At 43.0% G+C, this 23,831-nt stretch overlaps 1 protein-coding gene across 2 annotated transcripts in view; it reads left to right on the plus strand.

The window, feature by feature from the left end:
- Positions 1-23,545, plus strand: part of LRMDA (leucine rich melanocyte differentiation associated) — a 1,268,542-nt gene extending 1,244,997 nt beyond the window's left edge. For both annotated transcript variants that reach the window (XM_060125451.1, XM_060125450.1), the window contains one exon: positions 23,399-23,545. In XM_060125451.1, the coding sequence (XP_059981434.1) occupies positions 23,399-23,478 (80 nt within the window). In that variant the 3' untranslated portion in view covers positions 23,479-23,545. The remainder of the gene's footprint in view (positions 1-23,398) is intronic.
- The last annotated feature ends 286 nt before the right edge of the window (positions 23,546-23,831 follow it).

The raw sequence follows: 23,831 nt of genomic DNA on the forward strand, positions 1-23,831 counted from the left end.
TGCAAGTGATGGTGTCATCTCATAACCAAGGCTTGTGAGAAATGGCTGTGCCTCCTTCACTTTTTCTCCAACAGGACTGATGCATGTAACAGGACTTGGTAGGAGATGGCAAAACCCCAAGAATCACACATGGTGGAATCTTCCTGGAGGAACCTTCCTGAGTAGGGAAGAGATGAACTTCTATTGTGTTAGGCCACTGAAATTGTGGGACTTGTTTGTTCTAACAGCTTGCATAATCCTTCTTAATACAGTAGTAGGACAGTTATAAGATGGCTCATTCTTATAACAATTATGACAAATTGTCAAGGTATATCTAAGATATGTTGTCATTTGACAATGATAATACATATTATTCAGTAGCTGGCGTTCCTCAGAGTTACCTTACTGGGGGTGAGGGTTACATAGGCAAGGATTATCATTCCTATTCTAAACGTGAAAATTGACGTTCACGTAAGTCATGTGACCTGCCAAATTTCTCAAGCCTGGAATACAGAGCTAGCACCAAGGTATTCTGTTTCTTAGTTCTGTCCTTTTACTCTTTACTACCTTTATTATAGGTTTACCACCTTTGTTATATTTATATCTGAAATTATTAGTTATTTATTTTTAACTTTTGTCTATTTGCTTATTGCCTTTCTTCCACCACTGGGTTGTAGTATCCATGAGCTGAGACTTTATCCACCACTGTATCATCATTTATGAGAACACTAACAGGCACATAGTAGGGTCTCAGTAAATAATTGTGTAATGGAAGAAGGCATGACTCAGTAACTGATTAAATAAATACCTTTATTAGTCAGGCATGTTGCAATGCAAATTAAACACGGACCTTATGCATTTTTGTGAAGGAAAGATGGAAGGAAGGAAGGAAAGAAGGATGGGTTGTATATGTGGACTGTGTGTGTGTGTGCACACAAAGAGGAAAACACAGAGTGATGGGATTGGAGTGGGAGGGACTGATAATGTTTCACTCTCAGGTATTTTGTTTTGAACAACAGAGTGCTATTTGTGGAAAACACACATTGGCCTGAAAGGGTCTCAATCAGTGCTAGCTTGCGATGCTTAAATAGGTCACCTAACGGAATCAGGAGAGGAGCAGGCAAAGAAAGTTAGCACAGATTTGAAAATTATTCCTGTGGTCATTACTGTATAATTACAAATATCATATGCTGAGATAAACAAGCCTTTTCCTCCAAAATGATTACTGTGAACATTTTCAAACCTACAAAAAAGTCAAAAGACTAGTACGTTGAACACATATATGTCTATTCTTTACCTAAACTTATTGTTAATATTTCACCACATTTGTTTCTCTGTATGTATATCTATGAGTCTGCGAGTGTATAGAGACATTTATGTAAATCACAGACATCATCATACTTCATCCCTAAATACTTCAGCATGCATCTCCTAAAATAAGAACCTTTTCTTAAAAAATAACAAAAATGCTACGAAAATTAACACGAATTCAAAACCATTACCTAGGGCTTCCCTGGTGGCGCAGTGGTTGAGAGTCCGCCTGCCGATGCAGGGGACACGGGTTCGTGCCCTGGTCCGGGAAGATCCCACGTGCTGCGGAGCGGCTGGGCCCGTGAGCCCTAGCCGCTGAGCCTGCGCGTCCGGAGCCTGTGCTCCGCAACGGGAGAGGCCACAAGAGTGAGAGGCCCGCGTACCGCAAAAAACAAAAACAACAACAACAAAAACCATTACCTAATATAGTCCATGGTAAAATTTCCTCAGTGTTTCCAATGGTGTCTCTAATAACTCCTTCTGTGTTAATCTAATATCCAATCCAAGTTTGCATTTGTTTTTTTGTTTTTTTTCTTTTGCGGTACGCGGGCCTCTCACTGTTGTGGCCTCTCCCGTTGCGGAGCACAGGCTCCGGACGCGCAGGCTCAGCGGCCATGGCTCACGGGCCCAGCCGCTCCGCGGCATGTGGGATCTTCCCGGACCGAGGCACGAACCTGTGTCCCCTGCATCGGCAGGCGGACTCTCAACCACTGCACCACCAGGGAAGCCCCTGCATTTGGTTATTAAGTCTTTTTTTTTTTTTTTTTTTAAATATAGTGCAGTGCTTCTTGCAGCAGTCCCCAGCCTTTTTGGCACCAGGGACCGGTTTCGTAGAGGACAGTTTTTCCACAGATGGGGGCGGGGGGTGGGGTAGAGGGGATGGTTCAGGCGGTGATGCGAGCGATGGGGAGGGGCAGATGAAGCTTGGCTCTCTCGCCCGCCGCTCGCCTCCTGCTGTGTGGTCCGATTCCTAACAGGCCCCAGACCTGTACTGGTCCACAGCCCTGGGGTTGGGGACCCCTGCTCAAGGGTAAACTCCCAGATCAGCAGCGTCAAGTTCACTAGGAAACTTGTCAGAAATGAAAATACTGGGGCCCCATCCAGACTAAATGAGAAATGAGAAACTCTGGGGGCAGCCCCAGCAATCTGTGTTGCAGCAAGCACTCCGGCTGGTTCTGAGGAAGGTGATTCTGAAACTGAAGAATCAATGATCTACAACATACCTCCCACACTTCCTGGTTTTCATGACATTTAGTTTTTTTTAAAAGCCTTGGTCAGTTTCATTGTAGAATGTCCTGCATTCCAGATTTTTCTGATTGCACCCCCATAATTTGGTTCGGGTTCAACATTTTGGCAAGTATAGGTGACGTTGGAAATATTTCATCATGTCGAGAGGTACATGATATTAATGATCTCTTTTGTAGCAAATGCTAAGATTGATCATTAGTTAACATGGTTATCTCCATATTGATGTCGTGTAAAGGTGTATGTTCCCCTTTATAATTAATAAGTAACCTAAACAGTGGTGATCTGAGGCTGCGTGAATATTTTCTTCCTCAAAAAACTTTCACCAAGTAGTTGTAGCATCCATTGATAATACTTGCCTGAATTACTACATTGGAGTATGGTGATTTTTCTAATTTTGTCATTCTTTCTACATTAAATAGCTTATGTTGTTTAAATAAGAGCTTGCTCTCGTCTGTTGTACTTACTTGTTTATGTATTTAAGTATCATTCTGGATTTAAATTCTTTTTAATTCAATGTGGCAAGTTAATTACTGTCATTACTCTCTTTGATGTTCAAATAGTGCCAAACTGGGCCAGAGACATCCTTTTCGAGCCACTGACTCTGTTCTTTCCCTGCTTTCTGGAACAAGATGTTCCGGGCTCACTTGTACATTTCCTGCCCACAACCTGAATCAGCCATTTCTTCAAGAAACCCTGATTATTTTTGGTGGAAAATATTTTCTGGAAACCAATATCCAGGTGCTAGATGTCCTACACAAATGTGTGTACACACATATTTATACATGTATAATTTTTAATTATGATTTCTTATAGATCCCTCCAATTTAAATTTAGAGTCACCTTCTTTATCTTCGTCTTTTTGTTTTCATCCTCTTCTCCTCCTCCTCCCCCTCCCCCTCCTCCTCCTCCTCCCAATCCTCCTCCACCCCCTCCCCCTCCTCCCCATCCTCCTCCACCCCTCCCCCTCCTCCCCCTCCTCCTCCCCCTTTCCCCTCCCCCTCCTCCTCCCCCTTTCCCCTCCCCCTCCTCCTCCCCCTTTCCCCTCCCCCTCCTCCTACTCCTCCCCCTCCCCCTCTTCCGCTCTCCTCCCCTTCCTCCTCCTCCTCCTCCCCCCTCCCCTCCTCCTTCCCCCTCCTCCTCCTCCTCCCCTCTCCCCCTCTTCCTCCTCCTCCTCCTCCCCCCTCCCCCTCTTCCTCCTCCTCCCCACTTCCCCCTCCTCCTCCTCCTCCTTCCACCTTCAAAGCCAGTGGTGTTGCATCTCTCTGATCATTCTTCCATAGTTACATCTCTCTGCCCACAGCCTTTCAAGTTTCTCCCTTTTAAGGACTCATGTGATTAGATTGCACCCACCCAGAAAGAACAGAATGTCTGCCTCCTGGGTCTGTATCCGTAATCACCTCTGCAAAGTCCCTTTTGCTGTGTAAGGTATCATATTCACAGGTTCTGGGGATTAGCATGTGGACATCTTGGGGACCATTATGCTCTCTACTACATCTTCTCTCATTCTTTGTTTGGTTTCCCTTCTCTCACAGTGAAAACTCTTGACTTCCATCCATTTCAATATATTTGCACATTTCCTCTATCCTACAATATATACAAAATAATTTGAGAATTGTAACAACAATACCACTAACAACAATAAGCCTGCTAAGTAAAGCTCAAGACTTCTTTGCAGTTTTTGTTGGTGGTGGTCGTGTTCTCAGGATACATCTCACTCAGGTGTGTAGTTGAAGTACAGTGTTCCAAAATTAATTTCTTTTTCTGTGTCATTATATTATTAATTTGGTATATGGTTAGGTTCATTTTTCTGTTTGTATCCAGTTTTAGGATTTGTTTTTTCCATCCTTTTTTTAAATTTTATTTTTAAATATGCAAAATATATGAATATAAAGGGAGATATATCCAGAGAAGTCCCATCCCAATACCCTCCCCCCTACTTTTACCTATCGACCACATATATCATTCTTAGTGGTCTATGGTTTACGCGTTACCCTTTCTGTGTTTCTTTTTGCAAAATACATATGAACATTTTTGTTTATTTTTTAATCTTATTTTACTTCTTTGTTACTCAAAAGTCGCTAAGTTTATGCACATTTTTTGCTCCTTACGTTTTCACTTAGCCAAATATTCTGCATTTGTATCTATACCTATATCTCTCCAGCAGTATATCTCCATCAAATGTTCATGGAAATCTTGAAAGAGGTAATTGTTGTTTTTAAATATACCTTCTGTATTGTTCAACTTGTAACAAATATTATATTTGTGACTTAACATGACTAAAAAGAGAAATACAGAGAAAATGCCCCTTTTTTAATGCCTCTGCTCACTCACCTCATCACATCTTTTTGTTCTTGTTGTTTGTTTAACATTTTGTAGATAACATTATTATGGCAAATTTTATTGGAATTATCTTTATCTGACAAGTTATCTCCCTTTCTGGCCTGTTAGTTGCTCAAATGTAGAAAGAACCTCTCCTTTTCTTCTTTATTTTGGGTTTCATTGATTGTGCCTGGCACATAGGGCTTTCCCACTTACCTATGTTGCCTGAAATTCCATTAGAGATTTATTCAGTTGGTCTATTTTTTAATGTGTCTATTTTTTTAAGTAAAATATTTTATCTGAAGTGATGAAGCTCTATTTCATTGTCAACTATTACCATCCTAATGTGAATGAGTCGATCAGAGAACTAGTTGTTTCTTAGAAAAGGTGTAAAAAAAAGATGTGGACAGGCTTCTAAGAGAGGACAGTTATATTTTGATTCTGGAATTAAAACCCCAAGAAAGGCAAGAGGGTGTATGGGGATCATAAATATTCTAGGAAGGAAGGAGACAAACCAAGGAAACAAAGAGAGGGGCGTGTAAAAAAGGTCTATATTGCTGTGTCCACTATGTGAGCTATGCATAGCATAGAAAACCTGCTTAGATGAAAATAGGCATTATATTCATCGGGACAGAAGTAGCCGTTAGAGAGCGTTTTCTGCAGATGCTAAGAAACTGTGGCCCAGAAGTTGACATGTTGTGCAGGACGGTTACTACAACCCAGGAACTAGAACCTGACCTTTGGACTCCAGCACACTTCCCAGAGTTGATATGCCCTTTCTTATGCTTCTAGAGGGATACTTGAGGGATCAGAGACCCCCACTGCCCTGAGGATGGCCTGAGCCTTCTCTCCTCTTTGAGCCCATCGAAGTTGGGCTGCTGATCTCAGGACTGAAATATACTATATCTCCATCTTTCCTGACCTCCTTCAGTCAAGTCAGCTGTATTTGTGGAAGTGCATTGTTCAGTCTCAGAGCATAGTTTCACTTTAAAATCAATAAAGAAAAGTGAGCCAGTAAGAGGCACAGACTAAGTGCCCTCTGTATGAAGAGGTTTATCCTCTGCCACGTTTCTGTTGAAATCCTAAGAAATGTGAAGAGGCTGGAGCAAAATAAAAACAGACTAAAAATTATGTCAGAGACCAAAATGCAGTAAGGTGACTGCACCTTTGGCAGGTAATCAAGAATTGGGTGACTTCGAGTTCTGACTTGGCATAATGGTGTCAACATATTCACACCAACACACACACCATGTGCACACACACCATGTGCACACACAACACACTTCTGTAGGAGATACACACACACAAAAAGGACGCACACAACATGTATAACACAATTCACAGCAAGACACACAGGGCACACATACAGCAGTACATATACAAGTACCATGTGCCCACGTGTAACTCCCATGCACACGAAACACACACTTGTGCATACACACACGTGAAGTGGTTCTTGACTGGTTACTATAAAGATGTAACCCTTCCATCTGCCAATTTATCCACACATTTTTATTTTGATGAAAAAAAAGTAGCAGTAGAGGGGAGAAAATCTCTTCATCAGAAAATTCAGTGGAAAAAAAATTCCCAAGACATTGTCATGTACTTCTGGTTATTTTTGGCGGTTAAGAGAATTATTTGAAAACAAAGAAGCCTTTCACAAAGCCTGTAAAATACAAAAGATTTAATAACATTTACATCTGTGTATCAGCCATGTCTGTAATGCGAGTCATGAATAACACATAAACCAGAGCACGGAAAGAACAGAAGTGCTCACACATCATTTAAAATCTGACCCACCCCATCGTCAGTGGAATCAAATACACAGCAGGAGCAGTTCCAGTTGACACACACACAATATAGTCATTGAAAATGAAAACATATTAATTATGTTCCTTAAGGTTAGGAGAGCAATGGCAGGATCCACTAACCTGTTCAACTTCTCTGTTGAAATTCGGTACCAAAAAGTACATCATGAATTGCTTCCTTACTTTTTAAGAAATTACAGAATAAGCATTTGTGTTTATTTGTCTTGTTTTATTGTTCATTTGAAATCTGCACTTGGGGCTCTGTCCTGCCTCCTTGCTGAGCTGAAAATGGGGGGAAGTTGGCTTAAGATCCTTGTTACAAATGAGTAACTTGCAATAAAGGAATTCGTTGTTGAGCAGTGGTAGTTTAAAACAACAATACCTGCAGAACTCCAGGTGGTATATGTGGAAACCCACGCTGCTAGGGGAATAGCTGTCAGTTACCAAAACCTAGAGCTCGTGTAGCAACATGTTTGAAACACAGGGAAATCCTCTCTTATCCTGATTCCGCTAACGCCCTGAGGCCCAAATTTGGAACTGTACCTTTCTGGATCAGTTCACCTGGCTCACACATTCTTTTTTATATATTCTTTTCCATTATGGTTTATCATAGGCTATTGAATATAGTTCCCCGTGCTATACATTAGGACGTTGTTGTTTATCCGTTCTATTATATATTGTTCGCTGGCTTTTGCTTTGACGTTTGTTTAACGAACCTTTCCTCCTCTGGTTGTTTCCCCTTCTATCTCTAGGCCTCCTTCTGTTGGTGCCAGACCATCTCATGTGGGTCCTGAACAGCTTAAAATGAGCTCCGTAAATGTCAGGGAACCCCTTCCTCTTCTACTTTGTATCTCATTTCAATGTGAAATTTCAAGCATCTCACAGTCGTCACTGCAGCAAAAGGTTAATAGTCATCTCTTTTTTATGTACTATAATGCTCAATTCCTAAGGACAGTGTTTCAGGGCAAGTTGAGTGTAATTGCTAAATAATACAGTCATTCTCATTTTAAAGGAGTAATACTTCCGTTGTTCCCGATGCTTCTCCCTGGGTGTGTGTACGTGTGTGTGTATAGGCAAGCGTGGGTGAGACCTCCTCTCGGGGGAAGAAGCCACAGCCATCCCATAGGAGTTTGCACATTTAAGCATTTGAATTTTAAATGTTGTGCCACATCCTGAGTCTCTTAGGCGCTGCAGATTATGTCTAATAGATGAGCTGCATTTGCAGAGATGTGTGCTATACAGATGTAAATGTTATTATAGCTTTTATATTTTATGTTCTTGTTGAAAGATCATTTTGTCTTTGAATAATATGGCCGTTCAGTTTTTTGGAGGGGAGGGGGTTATCTTTAAAAGAGGATATGAAATGGATATTGCACATCATATATTTCTTAAAAGTAATTTGGAATTTTAGGGTCTGGGATTGGGGCTGACTGATACACTGCCACGATGAGATATAACCCCTGGAAAATAACAGCACCAGCACATGCCTGCATCTGTCCAATCTCATAATTCACTTTCACATTGGATTATGGATGTCTGCGTTCAGTGAGTCTATCTTCCCTTTAGGTATTATTTCAGCCCTTTGAGATAATAAGGAAAGTTTAATTGCGTTGTTAATTGATTTTTTGCACAACATTATTACCTTGATTGATTGCAGAGTTGATGAAAATGTTAGACACAGGCAGCATGGAGTATCAGCCCAGGAAGGAGTGGGAGCCTTGTGGAGAATAGATAACCTTGATGTTAAGAGCTATATCCTTCAGATATGTCTTCCCTTGACATATTGATGGCCCTTGAAAAGGGAAAAGCTGATTGTATGCAGAATGCAATCATTAAACCCTCTTCAGCTCACTGTTGATTAATTTGTTTTTTCCTGAAGGATCTAGTTATAGGGAAGGCCTCTCTTGTACCAACGGAAACCATTTTCTAGGCTCCAGCCTGTACTTAACCCTCTGGGTGCCGAGGAATACTGAGGCTGGCATGGCTAAGACAGGAAGATGGTCTCAGGGCGTTTAGAAGGAGGACTTGACTGTCAGACACCCTCACCCTCAGCAACACGTTCTTTCCCCCACCATAGTGCTTATTTTCCCCCAAATACCAATTCTTTCAAAATTCCAAGGCCAGGCAGCCTTTTATTGAGACCTGGAGTAGGATGAAATGGAAACTTCGGATGCCCAGGAAGGTTTATTATCCAGGCTTCCAGTGGTTTCTGGAGAAGACACGGCACTCAGGAGTTTTGTTGTACATTAGGTAAAACCTTGCATAAACTTGCTCCCATGATTGGTGGATTTGGTTCTTATCGGTGTGTGTGTGTGTGTGTGTGTGTGTGTGTGTGTGTGTTGTGTGTGTGTGTGTGTGTAGGGGGAATTTGTATGTACCAGGATAAGAAGGGATTTCTGGAAACCATTCATTATATTTTCAGTTACTCTTCTCCCCAACCCTATGTAACTCTTACCAAGAAACATTTATTGAAAGTTGTCATGGTAACTACAATCCAGAGCCATCCTCATGGTACCAAAAATCAGGTTGATTGATCAGCTGCATGACTGATGATCCATTGGACTCCTTCCCTCTTTCCCTCTCCCAAGCCCACACCACTTCATCCATAGCTGCCCCATCCTGGGCAGAGACCGAGAGGGCAGGCCTTATGGGGAAAGGAAGTTGGCTTGGTCATCTGAAGAAGGATGGAAGCTTATATATGTGCAGTGACTCTAGACAGCCCCTATCTTCTAGGGAGAAGGGTGGAGTCCCCCTTCCCCTCTCCCCACCCCCACTTCTACACTTCTAACTCGTGGAGCATTCTGACTTCTTTTGCCCTCTTCTTCCCTGTCCCCAATACTCATTTACACCAAATTTTAATTGTATAGCATTGTTGGAGGCCTACCAAGAATTACGTCATCTTCCTGGGGTCCTGAGCCCCACAGGAGAGGTCACGTGGGCTTCGGGGCAGAAGAGAGACAGCTCACAAATCTGCTAGAGCCACGTTGTAGCCTGCAGATGGAATTCACACTATGGTCCAAAGCACAGTTGCTCCTCCGTCGGCCACCCCTGCCTCCATTCGGAGTCTTTCTTTTGCTGAACTAACGACTGGCGCTCGGGGAGTCTAATATCCGCGGAGTCTGGGCCCTCAATTACCGTAATGGCTTATAATGAGATTTTGGCCAAGTAGCAGGTAGCAGGTTATTACTTCCTGCTCAGCATGGGCAATGTCTACGATGTTAATTTGTGTGGCCGAATGTGGCTCAGAGCTGGGCATCAAACTGTCAGAGCCAGATGTATTCTATTAGGTGGGAGGCTCACGTTGGCCCACGGGCAATTTTTTTTCCAATAATGGAGGCATGTTAACTCCCCGCAGGGTGAATCTTGACAAACTCAAGCCAGCCAAATAAAAGGGGTAATATTCCAAGCCATCAAAGTAGTGTGTTCCAGAGACAGATAACACCTGGTGCCACCCACTGTCAGCAGTGTCTCTCTGACCCAGGCCATTCCATCCATAGGCAAAAAGTATACCCCTCTTAACATTGCTGGAGAGACTCTGGTGCCTTCATTAAGTTTTAATGAGCCTGACCCTAATGAAGACCCTTATAATATGTTCTGCTATTGTTTACTTTGTCTTTATTTTGGCAAGAAAAACAAATGTTCAAGAGGTTCATATTGCTCGTATAAACTGCCTTCTGCTATTAATTCTTGCTTAACCTATAGTTTCTTTCTTTGGCGTTAGTATATATATATATATGTATATATATATATGTGTGTGTGTGTGTGTATATATATATATATATATACATATATATATATACACATATATATATGCGCTTTTTGTCCAAGGCAGGTTAGAGGTTGGGGAGTTGAAGATCAAGAAGTAATGAAAAATATTTTGGCATTTTGCAGTGAGAATTGCTAGTGCCCAAGAATTATGCTGTGCTCCCTGCAATGACATACTTTTAGTTATTTTTTTGTAATGCTGACTTCTTTCTGTTAGATCATATATCAGCAGATTCTCTTCGTTTTCCTTTTGGAGAAAGCAATTTAAAATGTCCTGGAATTAGGAAAGATTATAGTAATATCAGTACAGGAAAAGTTTGTTTGGAGTCTAATGAAGGGCAGATGGAGGCTGGACTAATGGGCCTAAGAAGGAAGGTCTTGTCCTCAGTTCTTGCAGAGTTTGAATTATGACAGACCCGGTTCTTACTGGGTCTGCTTAATTTTATTTGAGAGGTTCTTTTTTGCAGCTTGAAGAATGAAAAAAAGAAAAAAAAGCAACTTGTCTTTATTTTCAATGACTCTCTTGAGAAATTTTAGCCTGAAGAACCAGACAGAACTGTGGATGTTTTCTCCCCTTTTGATGTGAGCTTTCTAATAGGAACAGACCTGAAACCCAAAAGCAAATTTCTGCTTGAGAGCAAAGCCAAAATTCCCATTCAAACTCTGCAGGAGGACCCCCGCTGCTCACATTTGTTCATATAAGATTCTGTCATTTTAGAGGGAGGCTAAAGACTTTCTGGGAAATTTTTTCTGCAAGTTTTTTTTTCTTAGTCTTCATAAATTATGGTTTGTAGGTTCAGTTCCAATCTACTTATCCAAAAAACTCTTTTCTTCTTTTCTTCTGTTAATGTAATCTGCACATCACTTAAATTTAAACTTTCATGATTTTTGCTTTATATTAAAGAGCCGGAACAATCTATTATTAATTATTATTTTAGGTATGGTTTGTTTTCAGGCTGCTGTTAGGAAGACAGTAAAACCTCCGTTCACTAAAGCTCGATACACTAGGAATCTCAGTCAACCGGATTTTTATCTCTGACTTTGAGTGGTGTTGATTCTACAAGAAGAAAAACTGATGTCAAGAGTTTTACTTTTTTAAAAAGGGAAAAGGGGGCCCTTTTAGGTTGTCCTAGAACATTGTTTCTTAGAGTGTGGCCCCCTAATCTGCAGCATCACGACCACCTGGGAACCAGCAAAAATGCAAATTCTTGGCCCCAACTCAGACCCCCTAAACCAGAGACTTTGGGGTGGGGCTCAGCAGTCTCTGTTTTAACAAGCCTTCCAGGTGACCCCATGCAGGGGAAAGTTGGAAAATCGCTGACGTGGGGACAAGCCATGCAATTCCTCCACCTGTCAATGTCCAGGAATGTGTAGCGAACTCTGGGGTTCAGAAGAAGTATTCCGAGATCCTTTCATCTCTTCTACAATGACAAGCAATCTATTGAGTATCTCATGAAGCATGGGTGAAAAGCCATCATTTCTGCCCTTGGGGAGCTCCTATAAAAAAGTGGTCTTAAGACCTTGAGAAATGTTCCATGAGCAGTCTTCCCACCCTAGTGAAACCTCTTAACTGTATCATCCTCACTGTAAATCCTCAAAGAGCTCCTCATGGAGTGGCATGGACATATATACACTACCAAATGTAAAATAGATAGCTGGGGGGGGAAGCAGCCGCATAGCACAGGGAGATCAGCTCGGTGCTTTGTGACCACCTAGAGGGGTGGGATAGGGAGGGTGGGAGGGAGAGGCAAGAGGGAGGGGATATGGGGATATATGTATATGTATAGCAGATTCACTTTGTTATACAGCAGAAACTAACACACCACTGTAAAGCAATTATACTCCAATAAAGATGTTAAAAAAAAAAAAAGAAATCCTCATGGGTGGTCACCATGAGATAGCTAGTAAGACAGTAGAATTGAATTTGGTTTTGTATAGTGTTTCATGTGTGAGAGAAAACTCAGGAAAAGTTTCTGCTGAACCACGAATTAATGAGATAATTTAATTAATTAACTGGAACCCAACATTTCCCTACTGGCTCGTCAATCTCATGACCGTTATATTAGGAAAGTCTACAGGAAGAAAGTGTGAGAGCCTATTTGCTTCACTGACCACTTGAGCGGGTTCTCGGCTAACACGGAGAGTCACACCTGGACTCCACTTTCCTCTAGTCCAGTAGATCCAATTTTTGTTTACTCCCTTCTCTGATGGAATCCACTCATTTATTTGAATTCTACAGATTCTCATTTAAAATGCCATTCCCTAGAATGTCATACCTTTATTGCTGTTTCAAAAATAACATGTTTGAAATCCCTGGAAAACCATGAATACCTTTTTCTCCTGAAGGGAGGTGGTCATTTGTTGTTCTAGGCGTGAAAATAATCACTAGCCCATGGGCCAGAGACCAGTGATAGGGACCACATGATGACCAAAACAGAAGCTGGAGTTATGATTTTATTTTTATTTGAGTAGTTTCTACCTCTCTTTTCTTTCTTTCTTTGTTTCCTACTTTTTTATTGGAGTATAGTTGATTTACAATGCTGTGTTAGTTTCAGGTGTACAACAGAGTGAATCAGTTATACATCTACATATATCTATTATTTTTCAGATTCTTTTCCCATATGGGTTATTACAGAACATTGAGTAGAGTTCCCTATACTATTCAGTAGGTCCTTGTTAGTTATATATTTTATATAGAGTGGTGTGTGTGTGGTAATCCCAAGCTCCTAATTTATCTACCTCTCTTTTCTGATTAACCTGGACCTATACTCAGAGAGGGATGACAACAGCAGTGGGTAGGAGGCAGCCAGGATTTGCTTGGGTAGAGTACATACGCTTTTTTTTATGTTTTATTGATGCAGGTTTTATTTAATTCTTATGTCTTTCACTTTTTTCACTATCAAATGATGATTAGTAACTCCATGCCCTTGAGTGGCATATTTCCTTTTGGACTTGCCTGATAAAAATCTTTTTCTAGGAAATGTGGGAAGCTATCTCTGTTTATCTTTGCGTGTTTCTTTACATTTATGCAGGTGATATGCAAATTTCCCCAACTCCTGAGCCTAGAAGATTAATTAGAGCAATTGATAGTAAAGAAAATTAGTCCCGGAAATCGAGATCAGAGGCATCCAAAAAGTGGGGTGGGGGGGTGGGGGGGTGGGGGGACTGAGGGGGTGTCTGGGAGCCCCATTCCCAGAAACCCTTCAGCACAGATTGAGCAATCATGACATATTGATCATTGCAGAACTTATAACTGGTGACCGAAAGCACAGTGTGACTTTAATGGCCCTCTCTGAATCGTTGCCATCGTTTATTTATTATTTTTTAAAGCAGCTGTTTTTCCTAAATTCATGCTGCCCTCTAGTGGCCATGCTCCCAACCTCACTTGAAAGGTGGCAAAGATGAATGTGGAGATAATGGTGGGAATGGCAGAGGGGGTGAAAGGGGGAAATTGTTTTCTTTTTTCTCTCCTGTCTGAAAAATTTCTGAGTTCCTTGGTCAAAAACTAAGAAATAAAAATGAAGCTGTGCCACTTGACCACTGTCCATTTTGACTGACAGCCTGGTTTGTGGGACGTCCATCTTTGAGCAGCACTGAGGGAACTTCATGAATCTGAACTCATTTGCATCCCATCTTGGTGTGCACGCTGGAATCCAGCCCATCTCAGATCCATTAAACCCCACTTAGAATAGGGAGGTGGGAGAGGGGAACACACTCACGCCACATGGCTTTGAAGATTCGTTTCCCCCGTTGGAAAAGTAGGTAGGAGTCAGCATAAGTCAGGTTGTGGATCTTTGACATTCTCCTGTCCTAAGGGCAATCCTATAATTCAGAGGGATTTGAACTAGAAAGGTAGCATTGCTGGGACTTCCCTCATGGTCCAGTGGTTAGGACTCCACGCTTCCACTGCAGGGGGCACGGTTCAATCCCTGGCTGGGGAACTAAGATCCCACAAGCAAGTAAGGAAGATAGCATTGTTATTGTTTAGTGTCTGGTCAGGTACTGTGACTTTGGGGAAGCCACTTAGAACCTCCTCTTCTCCTTAACGAAAATGAAGATCTTTAAATTCTGTCCCAGGGAGAATTCTTCAATACGTTTAAAGAAATACTTTCAAAGAAAATTTTCCTATTCTGTGTTCAAGCTTACTAGGAAGTACAGCAAAATAATAAAGTGTCATAGGAGTGTAAAAGTAAGTCATTGTTCAGGAAGTCAGAGTGAAAACTGTTTCTGGCTTCATTCTTAACTGGCACAAAAAAAATGTAACCTGAGAATAAAACCCAAAATCTGGATTGCTGAGAAGATTTAGTAGTGGTGGGTTGTTGGTTGTTTTTCTTGTTTTCGTTTTAGTTTGGTTTGGTTTTGTGGAGGAGGGATGTTGTTGGAGCCTGGAAATATTTACTGTGGTGTTTGACCGCTGATACTTACATGTTCCTCCTTGACTGAAATATAGCATGTGTTGAGGTAAGAGCCAATCATATTACTGATGTTCAAACCAGGAGTAAGGGAGCCCACCCTCAGATCTGGAATTCTTTCCCATACGTCTGGCCTACGCAAACGACCCCCGGTACAAAATAATTGAAAAAGCGTTGACGGGCTTCCCTGGTGGCGCAGTGGTTGAGAGTCCGCCTGCCGATGCAGGGGACACGGGTTCGTGCCCCGGTCCGGGAAGATCCCACATGCCGCGGAGCGGCTGGGCCCGTGAGCCATGGCCGCTGAGCCTGCGCGTCTGGAGCCTGTGCTCCGCAACGGGAGGGGCCGCCGCAACAGTGAGAGGCCCGCGTACCGCAAAAAAAAAAAAAAAAAAAAAAAAAGCATTGACATCTGAGGAAAAGCATGTTGACTCTGTTTCCTTTCCAGGATTCACATCATGGAAACATCCGCTGCCAGATAACTTTTAAATCTGTCAGCTTAATATTTCCTCGAAGTGGAGAGGACATTGAATGGCCTGGTCAGGTCTGGGTAGGGCCACAGCATCTGCAACTGGAGCACAGAGACCAGGGACTCACACTGGGACAGCAGATCTGGTTACTAGGGATCCGCTCAAAGGTGCAGTTATCTCTCGGACTTGCACCCGATTTCACATTTCCCACTAAACAGGTTATGTGAGGGAGAAACTGGCCCTGCTTTTTTTTTTTTTTTTTTTTTAATCCTCTCCTCCCTCCTTCCCCTCTTCTAAAATGGCAAGCCTCATTCCACCTGCCCTGGGAGTCCAGAGTGCATTTTCCACAGGCTCTGGCTTGTCACATGACAACTTGTCTGCCGCTCACGTGACTATTCCTGCAGCCTCCCTGGGCAGGGAGATTGGCTTCTCGGCCTTGCATTCCTCTCGCCTCCAGTAGAGATTTTGCCAGCATACTTTCCCCCCTGACTGGTTTCCTTCCCCTGCTTTTTTCTTCCTTACAAACACGTGAGTGACACTTGACAAGGCCCAGCGTTTGTCTAAGGAGGCCATATAATCTGCTCTCTCAGTGGAAAGTTTAACCTTAAGTTGAGCCTCACTGGAGGGGACCGAACATTGAGGCCCCATGTCCTTATCTCAAAGGGATACGGTGCCTACATTTGTGTCAGCATTCTTCCAGGATATCCAAACCTTTGCTTTGGTAGCTCCTACTCTGTTTTTTGAATGGTGCTTGGTAAAAAGCAGCGTAACATAACCCCACAATTTATTTCCTCTCTTGCATCCAGAATACTTACATTTGTCCTGTGTACTCTTTGTGCTAAAAATAAATAGAAACCACCATTTACTTGAATCTGTAATAAACTGACAGCAACTAAACCTGCACATCACACTATTTATTATGGATGAAAAAGTGACCGAAGATTTATATCTTGTCAGTGTATTGAAAACTGCACAAATTCACGGGAAGGAATTAGCCTTTGTAGAAATAATGAAAACAAAATAAAATTGAAGTGAACTGAAACGACACACAATAAAATGTGTTGTCTGAATCTCAGCAGAGGACTCAAGTCTTCCCGTCACAATTTAGATCTGCAAAATTTTACCCAAGGAAATGTAACCTTGTGAAAATAAATGACTTGAAGAGGTTTAGAAGGTAGAACCGGTAAAATTTGATATTCGCCAAAAGCTGATGGAGGATTTTCACCCTAATGGAAAAAATCACATGGAAAAGAATTGATCCCATTGGAAATAAATTCAATAAAAGAGAAATGAAAATGTTCAAAATAGAATATGGTTTAACTTCGAATTTAAAAATTAAGGAATTAAATTTGTGAAATGTAGTAGTAACTATTTCTACAGAAAGTAGTAACTAATTTCTAATTAATTTCTAATTAGTTCTGAATAAATAATGCTTTCTGAAAGAAAAAGTACCGGGCTGGTTTATGTGTTATATTCATAAGCCTGAAGCCAAACCATCCCGGGGGGTCAAAATGGCAGAATTCAAATGTCCACCATTGCAAAATATCAGGGTCAGCAGAGCAGGGTGAGAATACCTGACCTGGGGTTGTTTTGTATAATAAAGAAGAGCTCAAAAGAGTGAGCTCATTTGAGAGACTAGGCAACCTCCCTCGAGCAGTGTTGTTTGACGTGGTCACTGCAGTACTTAGCAAGGACGATGTGCCCACCAGTCCACGGAGAAGACAGCAGGTGCCCTTATAGACGTTTTGGGGTTTAGCAAGCATTGCATGACCGCGGCACCGCATTCCAAGCTAAGCTGCAGATTATAAGCTGAGACGCTTGCCAGAAATCATGCTCAGCTAGTTGGGGAGGAAGTCCCACTTTCTTTGTCTTCTCTACCCTTTCATGGGTCAGGCGGAGAGCCTTTCCCTGTTTCATTTCCAACCTAAGGCTTCCCAGATGTGTCTGCAGATGAAAGGAAAATATGCCCCTCCCCACCCCCGTGGAGGATGGACTTTGTCCTTCCCCCAGAACTGCTCCTAAGCAGCATCTTCCCTTAAGACCATTTTAAAATCTCTCTTCATTTTGCCTTAGTGTTTAAGTAGCTTACGCTGAAGGAGGATGTTGTCCCAGGAGCCTGTAATTCTGCAGGCTCTGCTAAATCCTGTGCGATGTCCACAGCAGAGTCCATCACACAGGCTGGCCTCAGGGTATTGCTCCAGCCACTTCTCAAGATCATAAAACATGGGTGTTTATTCCTTCCCAGTTCCCAGTTTACTCAGGACCCGCACATAACAAAGTCCGAGGAATGTGCTTTCTGGGGAACGTCCTTTCTCCTGTGTGATGTTTACAGCTCTTAAGCCTGGATGATAACGTTCAGTCCACTGCTCTCTTTCCCACCAGACATCGTGATTGCTTTGTTTTTGTGGGAGGAAAGTGTTGAGCATAAAAACAACACTAGTGCTGAGGAATTGAGGCTGTTGCCTTCTGTTACTTTGCCCTCTCCTCTAGTAAGGCAAGCATTTAAGTGGTATATAGTTTTTAAAAATTTCAAATGCCTGTCATCTTAACAGAGGTTAAAATATGAGTGTTTAACAGTTGAAATTCCTTACTTTGTGGATTCTGTTTAAATTGTGGTATTTAATGGTATTGATTAATGTATCTATTCAAATATTTATTGAACACCTCCTTGGTACTAAGCACTGTTTCAACCACCTGGTATTAGAAATTGGGGAGGAGGGATTATTGTAGAGGTGACATGTTAATGGTATGTATGGTGTCACGTGGAACTTTCCATAATAGACAGGAAGGCTCTCTGAATACTCTTTCCGTCTCTGGGCCCACCCACTTCTTCACAACATTGTCATCACTCTTCAGAGGCCGTGAAGAGGCTAGTTCCTTGCTTTCCTCATACAGATTGGAGAACAGGAGTTCCATGAGGAGCCCCCTGCCCCTTGCCTGTTTTGTAGCACTAGTTGGAAGGTGCTAGTGACCACAAACAGATTAAAATCTGTTTGTCGTTGCACAGTTGCACTTACAAACCTTTGTGATAATAGCGTTTAAAACAGCGATTACCGAAACTAACATTAATAGTGATAATAAAATCGAGATTTTACTTTTTCCGTTTTACAAATATGAATTTATTGGTCCAACCCATATTCCATCATCAGATACGTTTTCGCATTTGTATGAGTAAAGATGATTATTCTTTCACAGCTAAAATATTAATGGTAGACCACTTACTCTGATGTGTAGTCTTTAGTTCTGTTGAATATGGAGTTAGAAGACTAGAGCTTATGTCAAAGCTAGGGAGATATAGGCTAATTAGTGGTAAGCACTTCCCAGCTCTGGGTATGAAATACAAGTTGCAGGAGAGTTAGTGGAAATTCTTTCCTTGGGGATTTTGAGGTCCAGCAGAGCTCCCCTTCTGTATCTAATGGGAAAATGGACTGGATGGGTTTCAAGAGCTGCCTTGGTCCAAATCAAATTTTGATTAACTGACCACTGGCTCTGCCTCCTACATCAGGCAATATGGTACCTGGCGTCCTTATCTTCATAAGGGAAACATTCAGAAATGCTAAATCATCTGTTTCAGAACTAAGGTGGAAATCTGGGATACCTGACCCCTTGCCCTCATTTTACAAATGGAGAAACCAGCCCAGTGAGGGAAAGGTATGTGCACATGGTCACTTAACTATTAGGGGTAGAGCTGGATTTAAATACAGGCCTTTCTCCACCTCCCCTTACTAAATAGATGGTAGGGCGAGGCCATCCAGAAGGTCAGGGAGTCCTGAGGTGTTTGCTGGACTCTGCATGGCTGTGCAAAGACGTCCTTCCCAGGACACTCAGGGTTTTCCTCAATACCGTCCCTGCCACCATCACAGTGGGGCATCCAAGAAAAGAGGCTGATTCCCACCCCCGCAGGCAGCCCCAAGGTCATAACTTAACCTGTATGAGTAGAACACTCACTCCAGTGAGGGGAAACATCTAAAAGAAAAAGGACCTCTTTAAAACAGATTCTTCCCAGTACAGTTTTTTCCATAACTATAGGTTTAAGAACTTATGGCAACGGCAGAGCCGGCTACTTAAGAAAAATTAGGGGCCTCATTTGGCAGGAGAGGATTCCCGAGGGGACAGGGCACTGTCATTTTTCCAGGGCCTCCCAAAAGAAACCCCCCACAGACAGCTACATGTCAGCCTGATGCATGGCAAGCCTGCTTCGTTTATTATGGGCAATGCCAGATATTTTAATTAAAAACACTACATACGCCATTAAATGTGTTGTTCCCCTTCCAGTCCCAAGACGTGTAGAGTTCGGGGAGACACAAACAAGGGAATGCATTGCAGATGTACACAGAAACCACCGCCTACCGAGTCACCACCCGCGGGTTCCCGAATTCCAGCCTCGGAGCGCCTCACTGTCAAAATGTCCTTTGCAAGCAAACTGTTTCCTCTGTAAATTTTCTCAGTTTATGGCAGTTGCCATGTTGGAAGGAGGAAGGCCAGGGGGAGAGCAGAAGAGAGAAGCCCGCAGTCACCACGTGCCTTCATTTATGAGCAGCTCCTATGAGTTTACAAATAACCTTCGTGATAAGTGAAGTCTTATGGCCACACATGGGACTGGGCGGGTTTTTTTTCCTCCCTTGTTAATGTTATTTACTTACTTATTTATTAAATACAAAAGTCCCCTTTGGGGGGGGTAATCCCTTCTGAGCTGAGAGCTCAGGTAGGCGTCTCAATGGAGGCAACCACCTGGTTAATTTAAGCAATTGTAGGCGGTTCAAGTTCAAAAATCTCATCCGATTTTAACTGTCACTAGCCGGCCCGCCTGTCTCCCCAGGGGAGCAGCGACAGCAGCTGGATTTCGTTGTCGGCTGCCAGGCTGTCCCCGCGCCTCCTGGAGGAGCCCGCAGACTGAGTGCCTTCCCTTTCCGGATTTTATTCAAGGTGACAGCTCCTCACACGTTGGCGCTCTGATCACCCCAAGTAGCTGGAATATCGGCAGGGGATGAGTGTGGTCCTCCTGCAGAGCCCAAATTTAGATTGACTGAGGTCATCCTCGGGCCTCGTGACCCCAGCGCTCTGACAGAACAGGGCTGCCAGGAACTTGGCCACGGCAGCGAGTTTTGTAATGATGTCTGGGGAGAAACGTTCTGCTGGAGAAGGCGAAGAAGACCCCAAGTGCTAGGGAGTGATGTCAGCTTTCGTTAGCGGGGCAGACAGCGTTAGAATATCCTTGGCATAATATGGCTTTGGTATCTCTGTCAGCATCTCTGTTTTCTGTCACCACACACAATCCTGGGCCTGTCTCGAGCCCTGACACTGTCTTTTCAGATCAGGTTATTGCCAGCCCAGAGACGCGTTCTGCCCCCCACCACACAGCCCCTTTGTTTGAAGTCGGCCCTCTTGTCATTAATGCACTTGATGTCTATTTAAATCTGAGGGTGAGCACGGTATCTGTTTTCCCGTCAAGAGATCATTGACAATGTTAATACCTCATGTCCTTGCCTCGTTTTCCAAGCTCTGACACTTTGCCACAGTCTCCTGCATTCATCAAACAGCCCTCTCTCACCAGGGTGTCTATAAACATTCTTGCTTCCAGGCCCAGAGGAACAGGGCAGGCCTTAAAAAGGACTTTTATCAATGCTGATCAGAAAGCAGGGCTGGGCAGTGTGGCTCAGAACATGTCACCTTCCTCCACATTGTGGCCCATGTTCAGGAATATCCAGCCTGTTTCCAGAAGGGCACTTGCTGTCCAGGTTGTATCTAGACTAGGCAAGGTCTGCAGTTGAGGTTTACCATGGAGAGAGCACAGAGAAAAGAATTCAATCCAGAATGTGCTGGAGAGTTTCCCGGAGCAAACGCGCCCGCTGGTGTGTTGTGTGTGTGTGTGTGTGTGTGCGTGCGTGTGCGTGTATGTGTGTGTGTCTGCCTTTCCTTCTCTTCTATGTTCTTTATAATATCTGACAGCCCTATCCATTCCTTTTTATAAAAATTCCTGCTGTCCTGGTGCTGTAGAAAGAAAGTAACATCCCTCAGCCTCATCCTTCCAGATTCTTGAGGGTTTATTGGAATCAGTTATGTTCAAGGAAGCCCCTTGCAGATTTTCAGAGACTTCTGAGACACTCCCACCCAGGCCTGCAGGGGATGCTGTTCCTGGAATGCAGCCTCCACGGCCATGCCCACAGACCCGTCCTAGCATTGGTGACAATATTAGCACAACTCCAGGTGCTACGTAATTCAGCACAATAAAGGGAACAGCTCAGTGACAGCCACCAAAAGAATAATTTAGGCCCCAAGAAGGGTCTCAGGGAGGTTTCATCAAAGCTCAATGTTTCCAGGCTCCAGACCAATACTGAAAAGCAGAACTTGGGGGTTGGGGGGCCAAGGAAAAAGCATAGCCAAAGGGGAAGAGTGGTCCACAGTGAACTTGCTCAGGGGACCATGGCAGGAAATGGAGGTGATGACAGCCAGCTCACGGCCCAGTCTGAGGCCGTGGAATGATGTCATCCCCTCCCTATTGCCAGCTTGCAGAGATTCTGAGAACCCAGCAATTCTCCACTTTGTCGCAAGACATCTGAACCAAGGAGCATCTGCCTTGTCATTAAAAGTTTCTGAGAGTCATTTTTAATCCATGTTTAAGAATACGGTCTACAGTTCTATAGTGGAGAAACATCTCCTGTACAATGACCCAAGTATTTACCACGGAGGACTTCTGATTTGAAGAACCTGAATAATTTCAAGTGCTAATTTATCCCAGATGAATAGTAGATAGTGGTTGCTTGTTTCACACTATCATCAAAATAATGGGGAAAAAACATGTATATAGAAAGCTATTTTTACAGACAGATTTGTAGCTCATGACTTTATGTTTTATGGACACTTCTTTGGGTTGTTTCTTTTTTTTCTGGTTATGCACACTTCAGAGACTCACAGAGTATTAGTAATAAGACAATTCCATGAAGCTGAATTTTTTTTTTTTTTTTTTTTTTTTTTTGCGGTACGCGGGCCTCTCACTGCTGTGGCCTCTCCCGTTGCGGAGCACAGGCTCCGGACGCGCAGGCTCAGTGGCCACGGCTCACGGGCCCAGCCGCTCCGCGGCACGTGGGATCCTCCCGGACCGGGGCACGAACCTGCGTCCCCTGCATCGGCAAGCGGACTCTCAACCACTGCGCCACCAGGGAAGCCCCATGAAGCGGAATTTTAAGTTTGTTTTTCTAAAATTAAAAGGAAAAAAACCCAGGGTGGCCAAAAGCAAATTGTAGTTACAGATATTTTCTTAATAATACTGTCTTAATGTTTACTTAATAATACTGTCAAAATAACTGTGGCAGGTGATTTCTTATAGATATTTAGAATAAATATTGAGTTGATTGAAAGGTTTGACCTTATTCTAGGGGCGTTGTTTACAGTTACGTCCTCTTATGATCTCCGCGAATGACAGGAAAGCTGTATAGGGAGCCGCAAAACTATTTAAAATAAAACTGAAGATGAAAATCAAGTGCATTCCAACCTGAGAATACAGTTCAGGATTCCCCTGTAAGAGGAAGCCATTTAACGTCGGAGTCTCCATTACTTTCCATGTGGCGTTTTGTGGATACCACAATTCCTCCTTAATCATCCATTATGTACTTGATGTCTGCTGGGATTTGGAAGGTTCTCTCTGGAAATTAACAAAATTGATTCACGATAAAGATTTTGAAAAGAGCCACATTCTGGGAAGATGGTTTTATATCTTTTGTTTGGGCTGAGCCCATCTTTAAACTCTTAATTTTCCATTTTTAGAAATTCTACCAAGAGAACTTGGAGAGGGAAGAGAGTTTTGCTTTGTTTTGAGAAGTAATTGGCCAAACTAGAAAATTCTCTAAAATGTGGAAAAGAAATCATGCAGGAAAGTGTTATTCCTAGGAGCCTGTGCTCTGGTGACATTTTATTTGAATGTCAACTCTGAGGACAAGAAAATAGGGTCCTTCCCTTCTGGGGCTTAATCCGTTTGCTGCCACCCATGCATGGGATCTGTGATTGTGTTGTATTTCTGCCTTGCAGCACCTGTGTTTTCTTGCTGTACTACTTGTGCCACCTGTAATGATGTGTATCTTTTTATTTGCAGGTGTCCTGGGGAAGTGTCGCTATGTTTACTATGGGAAAAACTCAGAGGGCAACAGGTTTATCCGCGATGACCAGCTCTGAAGGCAAGTTCTGTATGCCTTAGCCAGTGACATGAGAGTAAAAGAAAAAAGGGAAAGCAAAAATAAAGAAAAAGCTAAACGAAAAGACAATGGCCCACATCGCTTTTCTGTGGGAAAGCTATGACGTCAGCTTTTGGTACCTTCTGCTGACTTTGCCAGGCCTGTCAAGATCATCCTTCTGCCTTAGACTGAGTGGTCACATAGAGATTGACATGATTGCCCTTAAGCAGGTCTCATCCACCACAGTGACAGACAGCGGTGGCGAAGCACCAGGGCTGACAGGATGAACACCATGATAGATTGCCTGGCCCCTCCACTGCTCACAGGGGAGCAGAGGTCACACCTGGGGCCTCC

This window comes from Lagenorhynchus albirostris, chromosome 16, assembly GCF_949774975.1.
Source record: "Lagenorhynchus albirostris chromosome 16, mLagAlb1.1, whole genome shotgun sequence".
NCBI lineage: Eukaryota > Metazoa > Chordata > Mammalia > Artiodactyla > Delphinidae > Lagenorhynchus > Lagenorhynchus albirostris.